This window comes from Caenorhabditis elegans, chromosome IV (assembly GCF_000002985.6).
Source record: "Caenorhabditis elegans chromosome IV".
In the NCBI taxonomy this organism is placed as follows: Eukaryota; Metazoa; Nematoda; class Chromadorea; order Rhabditida; family Rhabditidae; genus Caenorhabditis; species Caenorhabditis elegans.
This window is the reverse complement of record NC_003282.8, coordinates 11243429-11259628: the sequence shown is the minus strand read 5'-3', so window position 1 is coordinate 11259628 and position 16200 is coordinate 11243429. Positions and strand designations below refer to the sequence as shown.

Below are 16200 nucleotides of genomic sequence, written 5' to 3'. Positions count from 1 at the left end.
AGCGGGGGTAACTCACTTTTACTTTCCTGGTTACCGTTTTTCATTGATTTATTTTCTCTTAAAAATTATATTGTGAAAAGATTTTTATTCCAGAAAAACTTCTGGGAAAATCAGAAAATCTAGATCATCGATACCAAAGTTCAGAGCAAAAAGTTTTAATTGAATGGACAGAAAACGTGGAAGTATAGTTCCTGCAATTCATGTGAGGTTTTAAAATTCCATATAAATGTTGATCGGTCATAAATAATTATATTACTCATTGAGTATTAAAAAACATCACAAATGTTTTCAGAAAGCAGTTGCAGAAAGTCTTCGAGCGAACAGTGTTACTGTAGAAGAAAATGAGAGTGAAAGAGAGACAGAGACACAGACAAAAAGGAGAAGAAAGAAGCAAAGAAGCACTAGTTGTAGGTTTTTTAAAGTTTATAGTTTTTGAAACATAATTACCTTAAAAGAATTCATTAACAATTTTAATTAATTTTTAATTTTAATCCAAATGTGGAAACTCGGCAATCCGCCGCAACTTATTCAACAACATTAGCAACTTTAGCGCCAAATTTATTGTCTTGCAACTTTTAGATATAGTTAGCAACTTCTTTCCCGACTTTAGCATATTTTAAACCAAGTTTAGCCAACTTTTGCGCTTGGAATTTTTGAAGTTGCTAAAGTTGCTGGAAAGTTGCAGCGAGTTGCCCAGAAATGTGATAAAAATCATGCAATTTTATTCTGAAAAGGAATTTAAAAAAAACACCTCCAGAATAAATTTTCAATTTCAGCTGACAAAGCCCCCTTGAACTCAGCTCCAAGACATGTTCAGAAGTTTGATTGGAAGGATATGCTCCATTTGGCAGACATATCTGGAAGAAAAGTTTGAGTTTTGTCAAATGATCAAAATCTTTAAAAGTGTACTGTTCAGCGCGGAAACTCGACAACAAGCCATTCTGGACACGCAACTAGAGCTGGTTCTTTGGTAAGTGGCAGAAAGTTGATACAGTGGAACAGAAATATAAATATTGTCTATTTTTATTTTTAGAAGGGAAAAAACTGGATAGAATGTCGTCTTAAAATGAGACAATGTTCATATTTTGTCCCATCGCAACGATTTTCGGAACGATGTGGATGTGGTAAGGAAAGATCAAAGCATACAGAAGAAGTATTGGAAAGAAGTCAGAATAAAAATCATCCATTAAATCATTTAACTCTTCCTGGTATTCATGAAGTAGATACAACGGATGCAGATGCAGATGATAATGAGGTAATTATTTTGAATTAAAATTATTTTCCTGAAAGCTTGTTCAGGTAAACTTAACTCCTGGTCGTTGGTCAATTCAATCACACACAGAAATTGTACCAACTGATGCATATGGAAATATTGTATTCGAAGGTATGCTTTATCTTTCTGCCTATTCTTATGTTGTGAAAAAACTTTTTTCCAAATTATCTCAAATATTTAAAAATTGAAAAGTTAATCTAAAAATTCAGGAACTGCTCACCACGCACAATATGCTCGAATAAGTTTTGATTCGGATCCAAGAGATATTGTTCATTTAATGATGAAAGTTTGGAAACTTAAACCTCCAAAATTGATTATCACCATAAACGGCGGACTAACAAAGTTTGAGTGAGTAGTTTGAAGTTAACCTTGAAAACAAATTTTAATTTGTTTGATTATTTTCAGGAATATTAGACTCACTGGAAATATTAAACTTTCAATTTTCTCTTAAACACCATTCAAAGCAGTATATAAGAGTTGAACCTGATCTTTCGTTCTAAATTAATCTCCCTTAACACCTACTGAATGTACATAAGACTCTTATAATCTTTTCCGTTCCCAGGACATACCCCTCACCTTTTTTCTATCAATTACTTCTCTTCCAAATTCCTCACTGATACCTTTACCGTTTTTTACGTCACGAAGAATGCCACAATTCTCCGAGGTGGTTGGGGTTTGATGTGATAAAATTTGATCGAGAATAATGATATCACAGAGTGGAAGCATAAATGAAGATGATAATGATAAGATAATATTTGCAGTCTGCAACCGAAATTGGCACGAACGTTCCGAAAAGGAATCATGAAGATTGCAAAGTCAACTGATGCATGGATTATTACTTCTGGGTTGGATGAAGGAGTTGTAAAGCATTTGGATTCAGCATTACATGGTTAGAATAACTATAAAACTTCATAGGAATAATAAGAGCAAGTAGATTTAAAATGAAAAATGGGAGTACGGAACAGATCTCTAGCTTCTGGTCCAGATACTTCAAAAGTTTGGAAAAATTCAAAAAGTGTGCACACATTTTAAAAAAATTGTATAAATTTGCAAAAATCTCAGCTTTGGAATTTTGGTCTTTTGGGCTATTTTGGGTTATTCAATTGGACGTCCTCCTCGCCCACTCGATGTTCATACCGAGAGGCTCACTTTTTGGTGAATACATTTTCTATATTCAATAGAATTTTCCAGGCATTTGTTGATAGCATGATATGTGAAATTTTCAAGCATAAAACATCCTTAGAGCCTGTGACTTAAAATTATAAATTTTAAAATTTAGACCATGGAAACCATACATCAAAGAATCACGTGGTAGCTATTGGAATAGCTTCGTGGGGAATGTTGAAACAGAGAAGTCGATTTGTTGGAAAAGATTCAACAGTAACATATGCAACAAATGTGTTCAATAACACAAGATTGAAAGAACTCAATGATAATCATTCGTACTTTTTGTTTTCCGACAATGGAACCGTCAACCGGTAGATAATTCAAGTTTATTAGTAAATCACAGTATTATTCAGATATGGTGCTGAAATCATAATGCGAAAACGATTGGAAGCATATTTAGCTCAAGGCGACAAAAAGAGAAGTGCAATTCCATTAGTTTGTGTTGTACTGGAGGGAGGAGCATTCACTATCAAAATGGTTCATGATTATGTAACAACGTATGTTCTGTAAATTGTCGTGAATTATAAATTGCATTCCTCAAATTGTTTTAAAACAATCAACACGTCGGTAATAGAAGTAACATTTTTCAGTATTCCCCGTATACCCGTAATTGTTTGTGATGGAAGTGGTCGAGCAGCAGATATTCTGGCTTTTGCTCATCAAGCTGTGTCACAAAATGGGTTAGTTTTAGGTAAAAGTCGTACTTCATTGTTTCTAATATTTTTAGATTTTTATCCGACAATATCAGAAATCAGTTGGTAAACATTGTTCGAAGAATATTTGGATATGATCCGAAAACAGCTCAGAAATTAATCAAGCAGATTGTTGAATGCTCTACAAACAAGTCTTTGGTAATTTCCTGATTTGTTGAAACTTCTTCAACGTTTGTTTCAGATGACAATTTTTCGTTTGGGTGAATCATCGAGAGAAGATTTGGATCACGTAATCATGTCATGTCTTTTAAAAGGTCAAAACCTATCACCACCAGAACAACTTCAACTGGCTCTTGCTTGGAACAGAGCTGACATTGCTAGAACTGAAATCTTCGCAAATGGAACTGAATGGACTACTCAAGACTTGCACAATGCAATGATTGAAGCACTTTCCAATGATCGTATCGATTTCGTACATTTACTTCTTGAGAACGGAGTTTCTATGCAAAAGTTTTTAACTTACGGAAGGCTGGAGCATCTCTATAACACTGACAAAGGACCTCAAAATACTCTGAGAACTAATCTGTTAGTTGACTCAAAACATCACATAAAACTTGTCGAAGTTGGAAGATTAGTCGAGAACTTGATGGGAAATCTATACAAATCGAATTACACAAAGGAAGAATTCAAAAATCAATATTTTTTGTTCAACAATAGAAAGCAGGTTTGTCGAGTTTATAATGATTATAAACATTCCGATGATAACATTAGCTAAAATCTTGTGTTCATGATAGTTTGTATAATCTCTTTAAACATTTCACATCAAATCAATTTATTTATGAAACACTGCTTTCTTGAGTTCAGTTCCTTTTTGTGGCTTCTTGACAGATCCGTTGATTTCCTCGCAAGTCTCCACAGTCGTCTCATCAGTTGTTTCCTTCCCATGCTTCTTCTTTTTCGTCGTCTTCCCCGTTACATTTGCATTTTGAACCGTTGTAAATGGATCCTTTCGGAAGTAAGAGCCGACGTCAGGCTGTTCCCAAGCGAACAATGGACGCTGTTTTTCGGCATGCTGTCTCTGAAACACGCAACGATGAGAATACAGAAATGGTTTATGAAAAACTTACCCATCGTTTGTAAGACGGCATGTTCTTTCCCTCCCAATCATAAGGATCTAGCCAAGAAACCCCACTTTTGTTGAACACTTCTTTGAATGCAAGGTATATCATTTCATAGTTTGGAAATGAGTTGAAAGTGCAGGCATGGAGCATGGTTTCAATTTTTCCAAATCCATCTGTAAAAAAACTATTATTTTCATTTTAAATTATAAATAACACTGACCCATGCCGAAATGATCCTTGAGCTTACTCTTGAGTTTCGTGTTTTCCAACATTTTCGCTTCGAGTATCTCCCATGGCAATGGTTTCACGAGCTCAGCAATCATATACATGAGGGACCACAAATCATCACCTCTTCCCTGAAAAAAAACATTGTTTAAATTGCCGATATTCATTCCAACTAACCAAATCGGCCATAGCATGAGCTTTGGGTGATGTGTACTTTGGTGTTCCAACCAGTGAGTGAACTTTCTTCTTTTCCGTTCGAAATTCAAAGCCATTTTGTTGATTTATTGGAGTTCCTTTGACGTGGCGGATGAATTTGCGGGAAATTCCGAAATCGATGAGGTAGAATACTCGGCATGTGAGAGCTTCATCCGACTGGCCCCACACGAAATTCGTGGGTTTCAGATCATGATGAAGGATGCCGCAGTCGTGCATTTGTTTTACACTGAAAATATTTGGATCATAAAAATCAGTACTCTCTAAACTTACACAAAAAGGCATTGTATCCCAATGCGGCTCCATGTTCCAGGTGTACAAGCCTTCGGGTTGCATCCCTTCATTCTCAACACTTGTAGATTTTCGCCCAAAAGAGTCATCACAACCATGTGGAATTTTGGTTCTCGTCCTCCTGTCTCGAATATTGGGAAGAACTTAGCACCACGATTATTCAATTCCATCATAACCTCTATCTAAAATTTCACATAGTATTAAAAATCGTTCCATAAATATTGCCAAACCTCCTTGGTGATTGACGCTGGGCCACCATCCAACCGATTGGGTTCCACTTTCATTGCGTATTTCTTTGCATTCTTTGAAACTTTGAATACTTGTCCATAAGCTCCTTCTCCTATACTCTCGACAACTTGGTAACCTTTTATTCTGGAAAAGAATGCTACTTTTTTAATTTTCAATTATTTATTTCTTCTATTCAGTAAGTATCCTCGTTTTCTCTGTACTTTCCACTAAGTCTCAATCCATTCTAGAACTTCAGGCTCCACAGATTGGGGAAACATTTGAAAAGGGGCTACACAAAAGTGGATTTGCAACTCTGGCACCGTTTTTGTTCCGCCCACCCTTTTTGTGTATACAATTTTCGAATATTTTTCATGGAAGCCAAACTCCCAAATCACTTACTTATCATCAATCGCAATGTATACTTTCTCAACATCATTCTCGGAAGCTGTGTTTTCTGCCATCTTGTAAAAATTCGAAATAAACTTTAAAATCTACACTGGCTGTGTTTTTTTCACTAACTCGTAGATTTGCTGATAAAAAGAAAAAAATAAGCGTGCAAAAGTTCACGTATTTACAATTTTATAATTTACTTTTCCAGTTTGGAAAACGTGTTCACAGTAATAGTAATGGAGGAAGGAATGATGTCATTGGACCATCTGGTGATGCAGGAAGAGAACGAATGTCTTCAATGCAAATTAGTTTAATCAATAATGCTCGTAATTCTATTATCTCATTATTCAATGGAGGTGGAAGGAAACGGGAGTCAGACGATGGTGACAATAATCTTTTTCATTTGAATCTTTAACCTATCCATTTCAGAAGATGATTTCTCAAATCTTGAGGAAGAAGCCAACATGGATTTTACTTTCCGTTATCCATACAGTGACCTAATGATTTGGGCAGTCCTTACAAAGAGACAAAAAATGGCAAAATTGATGTGGACTCATGGAGAAGAAGGAATGGCTAAAGTGAGTTTATTTTTGATTTATTTTTGCAAACGTTCATTTCACAGGCATTAGTAGCGAGCCGTTTATACGTATCACTTGCCAAAACAGCTTCATTAGCAACTGGAGAAATTGGAATGAGCCAGGATTTTACAGAATTCAGCGAGTTAGTTATTCTGAACCTTTTTTGCCGGATTTTCGGAACCAACTTGTATTGAAAAGAGTTTCAGTGAATTTTCCGAATTGGCTGTAGAGGTTCTTGAATACTGCACCAAACATGGACGTGATCAGACACTTCGCCTATTAACATGTGAACTCGCAAATTGGGGAGATGAGACATGTCTTTCTCTGGCTGCAAATAACGGTCATCGGAAGTTTTTAGCTCATCCTTGGTAAGAGTTTTTATTTTAAATAATATTACAATTCAAATTGTTTGAATTTTCAGTTGTCAAATGCTTCTTTCTGATCTTTGGCAGGGCGGTCTACTCATGAAAAATAATCAAAACTCGAAAGTACTTACGTGCTTAGCAGCTCCACCTCTGATTTTTCTACTCGGTTTCAAAACAAAGGAACAATTAATGCTCCAACCAAAAACAGCAGCTGAACACGACGAAGAAATGTCTGATTCTGAAATGAACAGCGCTGAGGATACAGACACTTCATCAGATAGTTCAAGTGATTCTGATGATTCTGATGAGGAGGATGCTAAATTAAGAGCACAGAGCTTAAGTGCAGATCAACCTTTGAGTATTCATAGGGTACTTGTACAATATTTTAATTATTTTAATTGCATATTTTTACAGTTAGTCCGCGATAAGTTGAACTTCTCTGAAAAGAAGAAACCAGACATGGGTATCAGTAGAATTGTGGTTGCACCTCCGATTGTTACGGGAAGGAATCGTGCAAGAACTATGTCTATCAAAAAATCGAAAAAGAACGTGATTAAGCCACCAGCATGTCTGAAAATTGAAACATCAGACGACGATGAGCAGGAGCAAAAGAAGGCCACGGAAATGTGTAAGTCAACTTTCTTCGATTTTTTTTTTGATTTTCCCTGTATGCGCCTGTAATTTATACCAATAGCCAATAGTCTATAGAAATTTTCATTGAACCTTTTGCGACCTATAGGGACTTTTTAACGAGTTGCCAAAATTTTTCACAGTCTCTCGGCAATTTTTTGAAAGTTTTTCCGTTAACAAATTACTGTCAATTTTGTGCAACTTTTTGACAGAAAATATCATTTCACATAAATAATCAATATCTTAATTTTCAGACATCAACAGAACAGGAAAACGTGGATCTGTGGCAGTGGCAATGAATCACGATGATATGTATATTGATCCAAGTGAAGAACTTGACACACAAACAAGACAAAAATCATCTCGAGAGTTCTCCTCATCTAGAAATGTAACTGTTCAAGTTTATACGGTAATAGCCAATTATTTTTATTAATTACAATTTAAATTTCTGTTCAGCAACGGCCATTATCATGGAAAAAGAAAATAATGGAGTTTTACAAGGCTCCGATCACCACTTATTGGCTATGGTTTTTTGCATTTATTTGGTTTTTGATTTTATTGACTTACAATTTGCTGGTTAAAACTCAAAGGTATTCACTTTTATGATTTAATTTCCAAATTTAAATTTGTTTATTCAGAATCGCAAGCTGGTCGGAATGGTATGTATTTGCTTATATTTTTGTGTGGACTCTGGAAATAGGTCGGAAAGTTGTATCAACTATAATGATGGACACCTCAAAACCTGTATTAAAACAACTTCGAGTGTTCTTCTTTCAATATCGGAATGGATTACTTGCATTTGGACTGTTAACTTATTTAATTGCGTATTTTATTCGATTGAGCCCCACTACAAAGTAAGTAGAACTACTGTGAATACTTATCATAGTATGCGCAGGTATGCCTGTAGGTATTAGGTTGCTGCTCCTGGAGCAATAAATAACAAATAAATAAAGCAATAATAAATTACTGAGGTGCTCTTGATTTGCGCTTTAGAAACATCGAATTGACGAGCAACTAAGACATAGTTTTCTTCAATTTTTCTGGACTGAAATTATAGTACGAGCAATTCAGTTAATGTTTTTTTGAATGCCCTACCATTTAACTTGTGATTTTAGAACTCTTGGAAGAATCCTGATAATTTGTAATTCGGTAATTTGGTCTCTAAAGTTAGTGGACTATCTATCCGTTCAACAAGGACTTGGACCATATATCAATATTGTCGCAGAAATGGTAGGTTTCAAGAAAAAACTTACATTAGAAGTAAGTAAAATTTTCAGATTCCCACGATGATCCCTCTTTGCGTGCTTGTTTTCATCACTTTGTACGCATTTGGATTACTTCGTCAAAGTATAACATACCCCTACGAAGATTGGCACTGGATTCTTGTCAGAAATATTTTCTTACAACCATATTTCATGCTTTACGGAGAAGTTTATGCAGCTGAAATTGATACTTGTGGAGATGAAATCTGGCAGACTCACGAAGATGAGAATATTCCGATTAGCATGTTAAATGTTACACGTAAGTTTTCTAATATTTCAAGGAACACATCACAATTATTTATTTTCCAGATGAGACATGTGTTCCCGGTTACTGGATTGCTCCAGTTGGTCTGACCGTTTTCATGTTAGCTACCAATGTCCTTTTGATGAATGTAATGGTTGCCGGATGTACTTATATTTTTGAGAAACATATTCAATCAACTCGTGAAATCTTTCTATTTGAGCGATACGGACAAGTTATGGAATATGAATCGACACCATGGCTTCCACCTCCATTTACAATCATTTATCATGTCATTTGGCTGTTCAAGCTAATCAAGTCCAGTAGTCGGATGTTCGAGAGAAAAAATCTTTTTGATCAAAGTTTGAGTAAGTTTGTTTCATTGATATTATCGAGACACTTGGTCTGGCTGATGTGGTAAGAGGAGGCCCTCCTCGACCAAATGAAAATGTTATGTTGTAACAATTAATTTATCATTTAAGAACTGTTCCTGTCACCTGATGAAATGGAAAAAGTTCATACATTTGAAGAGGAAAGTGTAGAAGATATGAAACGAGAAACAGAAAAGAAGAATTTAAGTTCAAATGACGAAAGAATTCATCGAACAGCAGAAAGAACCGATGCAATTTTAAATAGAGTTTCTCATTTAACCCAATTGGAATTCACGCTGAAAGAAGAAATCAGAGAATTGGAACATAAAATGAAAAATATGGATTCGAGACATGTAACGATTTTTTTGTTAATTTTCCTCAAAAGCTGTGTACTTTTCAGAAAGAACAAATGAATTTAATGTTGGATATGAACAAAAAACTAGGGAAGTTTATTAGTGGAAAGTACAAACGTGGATCATTCGGAGGAAGTGGAAGTGATGGAGGTGGTGGATCATCGGATAACTCCAAATTAGAACCAAATAATAGTGTTCCAATGGTAAATGTCACCCGGCAGTAGTGAGACATATTAATCCATTTTTAGATAACAGTAGATGGTCCTAGTCCAATCGGCTCTAGAAGAACATCGGGACAGTATCTGAAGAGAGATTCATTGCAAGCAAAAAAGAAAATAACTGAAAATCGAAGATCTTCTTTAGAGCAACCAAAGATTCCATCAATTCAGTTCAATCTCATGGAAGGTTTGTTGACTTATAGTTCAAACTGGGAATACACATTAATAATTCAAAGTTAATACATGTAAAAATTTTTCAAAAACTCAAATTTTAGTTTTCTTTTGAAAAACTTGATATTCTTTTCGAATATATATAAATATAATAATACAACCTGACTGGCTTGTCTATTTTTTGGTTCTTTCCCTTTATAAACTAGTATCATCTATTCCAATTATTCCATGTTCTCGAACAAGCTCATTTGGACTTTCCAAATGTTTTACCGAGAAATTTAATGTTATATTCAGTCAATCCGTTTCCGCAAACTATGAGTTGTTAAGTAAGAAAAATATTCCAATCTAAATAATTAAAACAAATATTTTTCAGATCAAGATGAATCAGCTGCTGAGTCAGCAACGGAAGAAGTTTCGATAAGCATTCCTGTTCCACAAATGAGAGTTCGTCAAGTCACAGAAAGTGATAAGTCTGATTTATCGGAAGATGATTTGATCACAAGAGAAGATGCACCACCTACTAGTATTAAGTAAGGGAATTGACATATTTCTAGGGAACTTTAAATTTTTAACTTCACGAGAATAATTGAATGTTTCAGTTTGCCACGTGGCCCGCGTCGACATGCTCTCTACTCAACCATTGCAGATGCAATTGAAACTGAAGATGATTTTTATGCTGTTAGTGGGCTTCTTCTTGTTTAAAACTGTTTTTTTGTTTCAGGACAGTCCAGTTCCAATGCCAATGACACCAGTTCAGCCAGCGGATGGGTCTTTTTTTGGGGAAAATGTTGGTTGAAATTAATTCAAAACAAACTTTTAAAAATCTAATTTTACAGGACTCGAGATATCAAAGAGATGATAGTGACTATGAATAAACATGAGCCCTAATAATTTTTAATGCTTTTAATTTAATTAAATTTTCTATTAGTGGGGACTATTTTGCCATGTATATAATGATGATTTCAATGACAGAAATATAAACTGGTTCTTTTGTCATTGGGAAAAACTGATAAGAGCATTTTTTTTGTCGTAATATGATAATTTCGCTTCGCAAAACGTTTGAAATCGTACATTTAGAATTACAACAAAAACTCGAGGAAATGGAAATAAACATTTGCATATAAGCAGCATTCGCAGATATGTCATTTGGTTCATTAGAAGCAACACTTTTGAACAGTTGAACAGTTGTGAACAGCAGTTTGAAGATCAATCCATAATAATTCTGGGAAAATAAATATTGAATCTTCCAAATAAAACTTATTTTTGAATAAAAGAATTTCTGAACACACACAGTTTCAGGGCAGTTTGAAAAATTTAGTTAACAAAAAAACCTTTGCTAATTGTTTATATTTTTTATTCCTTTGAATAATGTCAGAAGACTAAAGAGGAAAACTGATTAAACCATAAAATAGTTGTACACTGATAACACCTCATCATTCTTCATTTTCCTCAGTCTCCAACTCACAGTTTTTGTATTCCCAATTCATTTTTGTATGGTCTGACGTCACGAATGATTTTCTACAGACGTTTCCCAGTAAAATTCTTGTGACGTCAATCCATTCGAAAAGAAGAAGGAAATTTTTGTAATTCTCATGCCGTTACTGAAATCCTCGAAAACTGATGTCTGCTAGTTGTTCGTTGTTTACCGAAGTAAAAATCAACGGATGAGTCAATCCACACACAAACAGTTTTTTGTGATCTGGTATTTGATGCTCACTTTCTCAAGGTTGCAACAAACACTTTCCAAACCCCTTGAAAAATATGATGCTCCATTTCTAATGATTTCCTTTTTTTTTCAGATATACTGTATGATTTGAAAAAAAATAATGTTTCAACAAAAAAATGTAAAAAATACAATTGGAAGCATTATTATTCTACTTTCGGTATTACAACTGTTAGAAAGCAAAGAATTCGGTATTCAGATTTTTATTGAATTTTAATAAAACTATAAAAATTCAGAACCAGATGATTGTTACGAACCAGGAACAATATTTGAAGAGAACGAAAAAAATTTAGGATTTTGTCCCTGTAAATATGGATATTATGGACCCTCATGCTTCGAAATATTTGATTGTGTAATTGGAGAATTAAGAGAAGACATGTGAGTTAAAAAAAAGATAATAGTTATTATATTACGTTGCGAAAGTGAATGAAACTGAAAAATTAATTTGTAGTGACTATAAGGAATAAATCGAATGATAAGAAAAAGTTGTGTACCATTTTTTTAGTGTTGATGCAGTATTTGTTATTTTGAGAGGCAACCATATTAAATACATAGACACATAAAAACCTGACTCAAATATTTCTGAAACTGTAAGTATCTTAATTTGCTTGTTTACTTTTCATGTTTTATATTTTACTCATTCAAAAGAGATAACTACTCTATTAGAAAAAGTTGAATTTTCAAATTATTTCATTGTTCAATAAATACTGTGCGCTGGATCACTTGACAAAAGTGACGTTAAAACTACAAACCATGATGTCACAATTTGCGGTTTAACGGAATAAATACTATGCTTTTTTAAGAATTCAACATGTTTAAATTTTAAGTTGCTCGGATGAAATTGAAAATGATTACGATTTACAATGGAGATGTGCAGCATCAAAGAAGAATATTGTGAAGGTAGTTTTTTCTTTGAATGAAGTAATTTCTTTTAATTCTAAAATTTTGGATTTGCACTTGTCCACCCGGATTCCGAGGAGAAACTTGTGAATTAATAATGGAAAATACAGTTACAACATACTGGAAAACTATCAAACAATCCCAAAAATTCTTTGAAGTCGTCTACAATAAATCCGATTCATTTTTCAAAGTTGTTGGATCGAAGTCATGTAAAATAGTAAGTGATTCTAAACATTTCAGGAAATTATTTGATTTTAAAGTTCTGGGAATATCGTCGTCTAGTAATACTTGTATTATTCGCAATAATATTGGAAATGGCTTGGAGATTCACGAAAAAACAGCAGAAACAGCATGCAAACTGCAAATTGAGGAAAAATGGAGAATCAAATGGATTCATAAACCAAAATTATGATTTTTATCCTTTGAAATCAAGAAATTTAACAAATCTTGTAAGTTTAAATTTTCAATTTATCAAAAAACGATAAATTTTCAGGAATTATCAGAAAAATCCACGAAAGAGCACTTCGATGTGGAAACACTTTCAATGCAAACAAAGTTTTCAGAAATTTCTGAAGTTGATGATGGCACAATTAGTCTGAAAGAAACAAAAATTGAACAGAAAATTCACAGACCTTGCCTTCATATTTAAGTGAGAATTTCTCTAAAAAAAAAGTTTTTGATCATTTTTTTTGTACCAACCAAATGTGGAAAAAGTCAATCACCATTTAACACCTTCATCTACATCATCGGCATTGTCATTAAAGTTTAAACCTGTTAACTGTCAATTATTAATAAAAACTGAAACAAAAGAACTTACCACATATACTTGACTCAAAGCACGAAAAATTAAATTTCCTTCACTATAGTGTAAGACGTAGGAAAATGGTATTTCAGAAACTTGTTAAAAGATCAAAATATTTCAATTCTAAATGATTTTCGATCTTTCTAGACTTGTTTAACAAAGAAAGAGCACGAGCTTTTCGATTTTTGAAGTCTTAATATGCATCCTAAACCAGAAAAAAGTCCAAGTATTTTGGGTTAAAACCGAACACGTCAACTATACTCAAGGGGAATTTTTATGTCATATCTTTTGCGACTTCACCCGAGAATTTTGAAAAGCAAAACAAAATAGTCGGAAGAAAAGGAAGTTGTGCAGAAGAACGAAGAATTTGGACGCAACGAAGATCCTGCTTCACTTTTTAATTTTTTTTCAAAATTTGATAGTTATGATGGGAACTTTTAGTTAAAGTGTACAACAGATCAGTTCTGAATTTTATTTTATCTATTTTGAATTTTTTCCATGGTATTTAAATTTTCTTATTTCTATAGAAATATTTCGACTGTTTCAACGTGCCCATAAAATCTAAACTAAAATTTCACAAATAATTCTGTCCTTGAATAGCTCATTACTTTCAGTGGAAGAATATTTTTCAATGTTTCAACATGTTCATAAAGTCTACGAAATATTTAGAAATAGTTTAACTTGATAGAACTTGCATTAACGCCTTTGTCAATTTGGTTACTTCAATAATTACTCAAGAAATTTTTTCGGATCCAAATATTAAGATTATTTTACTTATTTTCTAAGATTATTTTCAATTCGATGTTTATTCCCTTACAACTAGAAATATTGGCTCACCTGAAGTTCTTTGTACCAAATGCCCCATGGAAACTTATTCAATCAGACTTTGCTATTTTAGAAGCTCATACTAGGAAAGTAATGAAATTATTCTTTCAGTTGAAAATTTTTTTTTGAAAAAAAAAACTGAAGACAACTTATTGTTAGATATAAGCTGCCAAAGTTAACTAAAACAGTAATACATACTACAGAGATATTAAATTTATAAAATAATGCTTCGGGTGCATGAGCTTTATTGTAAAGCTTCTAAATTTTGAATTCCAACATTTTTCTTTCGGGTAATTCATACTGTACCAGTGAAAATCATTAATCGTACTTGAGAAATGCCAAGTTAACAGCTTATTATAAGAATGAAAATATCAATTTGTTTCTTTATCATTTATCAATTCTTAATTATTATTTCATAGCCGTCAACATTCATGATTAATTAGTCTCGTGCAGCATACATTTTGTATCAAGAACCAATTTTTATATCATAATTGTTTCGGGAAGGTTTCTTACCATTTTTTTTTAGGAAAATTTATCAATCTTATTTCTCGGAGCATTGCACTAGAATATACCTGAAATATTCTCAAAAACCGTCCGAATAAAGTTCCAAGAAAATGTTTGGAGAAGTTTTTATAAACAACACTATTCAATACATTTAATTTTCCATGTAAAATTATTTTCAAACCAAGTTCTCAAAATATGAAGGGCACGTTTTGAGTTTTTGATCAGTGATACACCGAATTTTTTCTAAAAGATCACAACGGTTTCTTTCTCAGAAATGTTGTTACTTTTCTTTCTTCAGATCCTATTTCGCTTTGTTTTTTTTTCTTTGCTCAGTTTCATCGTTCCATTTTCTCAACTTTTGTCTTGTTTCTAGACATGATGAATTTGTTGTAATCCATTTGAAAACCCGAAAAAAGTGAGATATCTTTTGCAGCCTTGACTGAGAGCAGGAGAGAGTCCCTCGAGAACATTTCGAGGTTATGATTTATTTCTCCTGGCGACTAACAGCTTTTTCTACGAAATTCCTCACATTTCCTTCAATATGTTTTGACCGGTTAAGGTTTTGTGTTTTGTTTGTTACACACGTGTTGCCTTTTTTAATGGAATGTCGAAATTTTAGCAGCGATACAGTTTTTCGGGAACCTACAATGAGAAAACAGGCACCACCGGGGTTTAAAAGTGCAAAAAGAGTTGGCAGGCGCGCAGGTATGATTAAGGGAGCACCTGCCTGCAATGAAATCCTTATATTTATTAATTTGATAAGGAAGAATCTTTCTAATTTATACGTTTTTTTTAAAGCGAACCAAGTTCAAATTTGTGCTTCAATAATTTCACTTCTTCCTTGCTCATTTTCTCTGTCTGCATCTCCAATTCCCTTCGGCATTTCTCTAATCTTACAATGAGGTCATTTGATTCTTAATTACTACCTTTTCTACTCCAGTCAGCTGTTTCTTTTTATTTTGTTTTTTTTTCCTTTAATTTGAGCCATTTTCTTTTAGCTCAACCCAAACTTTTGTGAAATGATTCGGACAAAAATCCATTTATTTTGAAAAAAAAACAAACTGAATGATTTTTGTTACAGTTGTATGTAATATGTGTTTGTGTTTTCTGATGTTTTAAAACTTCTTTTACAATTAAATTTCTCTTCTAATTTCCAAAAAAAAAAATCCAATAATTTGTTTCCAAAAGGATATATGTTTTTCACTACAACTAGTTATGGAAATGCCTCCCCTTCTAACGTTTTGCAATTATCAGCTGAGATTTTGCAGCAAGAACATTTTATAAATTTGCATATTAGAACGTGCGGATTACGTATTTCTAATGTATTCATATTAATTGAATTTCTGAAAATTTAGTAGACATCAGTCTGGCGTAGGCAGGCATTTTGGTGACTTCAGAGGAGTATCCTAAACGTATGTACTCTTATATTTCCTCCGATAAAGTCAACTTAAATTCTAAGTATTCAAATGAACCTTCTCGAAATTAGAGAATTCATCCGTCTTTCCCCATTCCATCAGTTTTTCTTTCCGAAATGCACATCGTCATTGGACATGCCCAATAAAATTCGCCTCGACCGCCCGTCTTCAACTTTGACTCATGTTTTTTTTCCAAAGAAAAAGAAGAAGAAGATGATACTTAGTTTTCTGAAACTAAATTGCTAAATTCTAACTTGTTCACTTCGTTTTCTTGAGTTTCA

At 33.5% G+C, this 16200-nt stretch overlaps 3 protein-coding genes and 2 non-coding genes across 5 annotated transcripts; 4 read left to right on the top strand and 1 right to left on the bottom strand.

Annotated features, from left to right (window-relative positions):
- Nucleotides 1-93: 93 nt before the first annotated feature.
- Nucleotides 94-10745, top strand: gtl-1 (TRPM SLOG domain-containing protein). The gene is made up of 32 exons (NM_069710.6): nucleotides 94-202; nucleotides 293-407; nucleotides 777-868; nucleotides 917-970; nucleotides 1034-1255; nucleotides 1300-1384; nucleotides 1483-1621; nucleotides 2035-2162; nucleotides 2553-2751; nucleotides 2794-2937; nucleotides 3031-3120; nucleotides 3168-3291; nucleotides 3335-3817; nucleotides 5770-5944; nucleotides 5991-6139; nucleotides 6184-6281; nucleotides 6346-6507; nucleotides 6561-6873; nucleotides 6919-7132; nucleotides 7389-7543; nucleotides 7591-7724; nucleotides 7773-7988; nucleotides 8250-8364; nucleotides 8412-8655; nucleotides 8706-9005; nucleotides 9120-9361; nucleotides 9409-9564; nucleotides 9610-9766; nucleotides 10124-10280; nucleotides 10350-10428; nucleotides 10472-10537; nucleotides 10587-10745. Exons 1-32 carry the CDS (start codon nucleotides 164-166, stop codon nucleotides 10623-10625), a joined length of 5085 nt encoding a protein of 1694 aa, NP_502111.3. The 5' UTR covers nucleotides 94-163; the 3' UTR covers nucleotides 10626-10745.
- Nucleotides 3908-5640, bottom strand: C05C12.1 (Protein kinase domain-containing protein). Its single transcript, NM_069711.6, has 7 exons — nucleotides 5571-5640; nucleotides 5174-5315; nucleotides 4926-5125; nucleotides 4617-4881; nucleotides 4435-4570; nucleotides 4221-4387; nucleotides 3908-4171 (listed from the first exon to the last, which is right to left on the bottom strand). The coding sequence occupies exons 1-7, from the start codon at nucleotides 5630-5632 to the stop codon at nucleotides 3926-3928; spliced, it is 1218 nt and encodes a 405-aa protein (NP_502112.1). The 5' UTR covers nucleotides 5633-5640; the 3' UTR covers nucleotides 3908-3925.
- Nucleotides 10746-11547: 802 nt separating the features above from the next.
- On the top strand, nucleotides 11548-13178 carry C05C12.4 (EGF-like domain-containing protein). Its single transcript, NM_069709.6, has 6 exons — nucleotides 11548-11664; nucleotides 11710-11851; nucleotides 12301-12373; nucleotides 12423-12590; nucleotides 12634-12822; nucleotides 12867-13178. The coding sequence occupies exons 1-6, from the start codon at nucleotides 11577-11579 to the stop codon at nucleotides 13020-13022; spliced, it is 816 nt and encodes a 271-aa protein (NP_502110.2). The 5' UTR covers nucleotides 11548-11576; the 3' UTR covers nucleotides 13023-13178.
- A 581-nt stretch (nucleotides 13179-13759) lies between these two features.
- Nucleotides 13760-13780, top strand: 21ur-10052. Its single transcript, NR_056624.1, has one exon.
- Nucleotides 13781-13851: 71 nt separating this feature from the next.
- Nucleotides 13852-13872, top strand: 21ur-11513. Its single transcript, NR_056623.1, has one exon.
- The last annotated feature ends 2328 nt before the right edge of the window (nucleotides 13873-16200 follow it).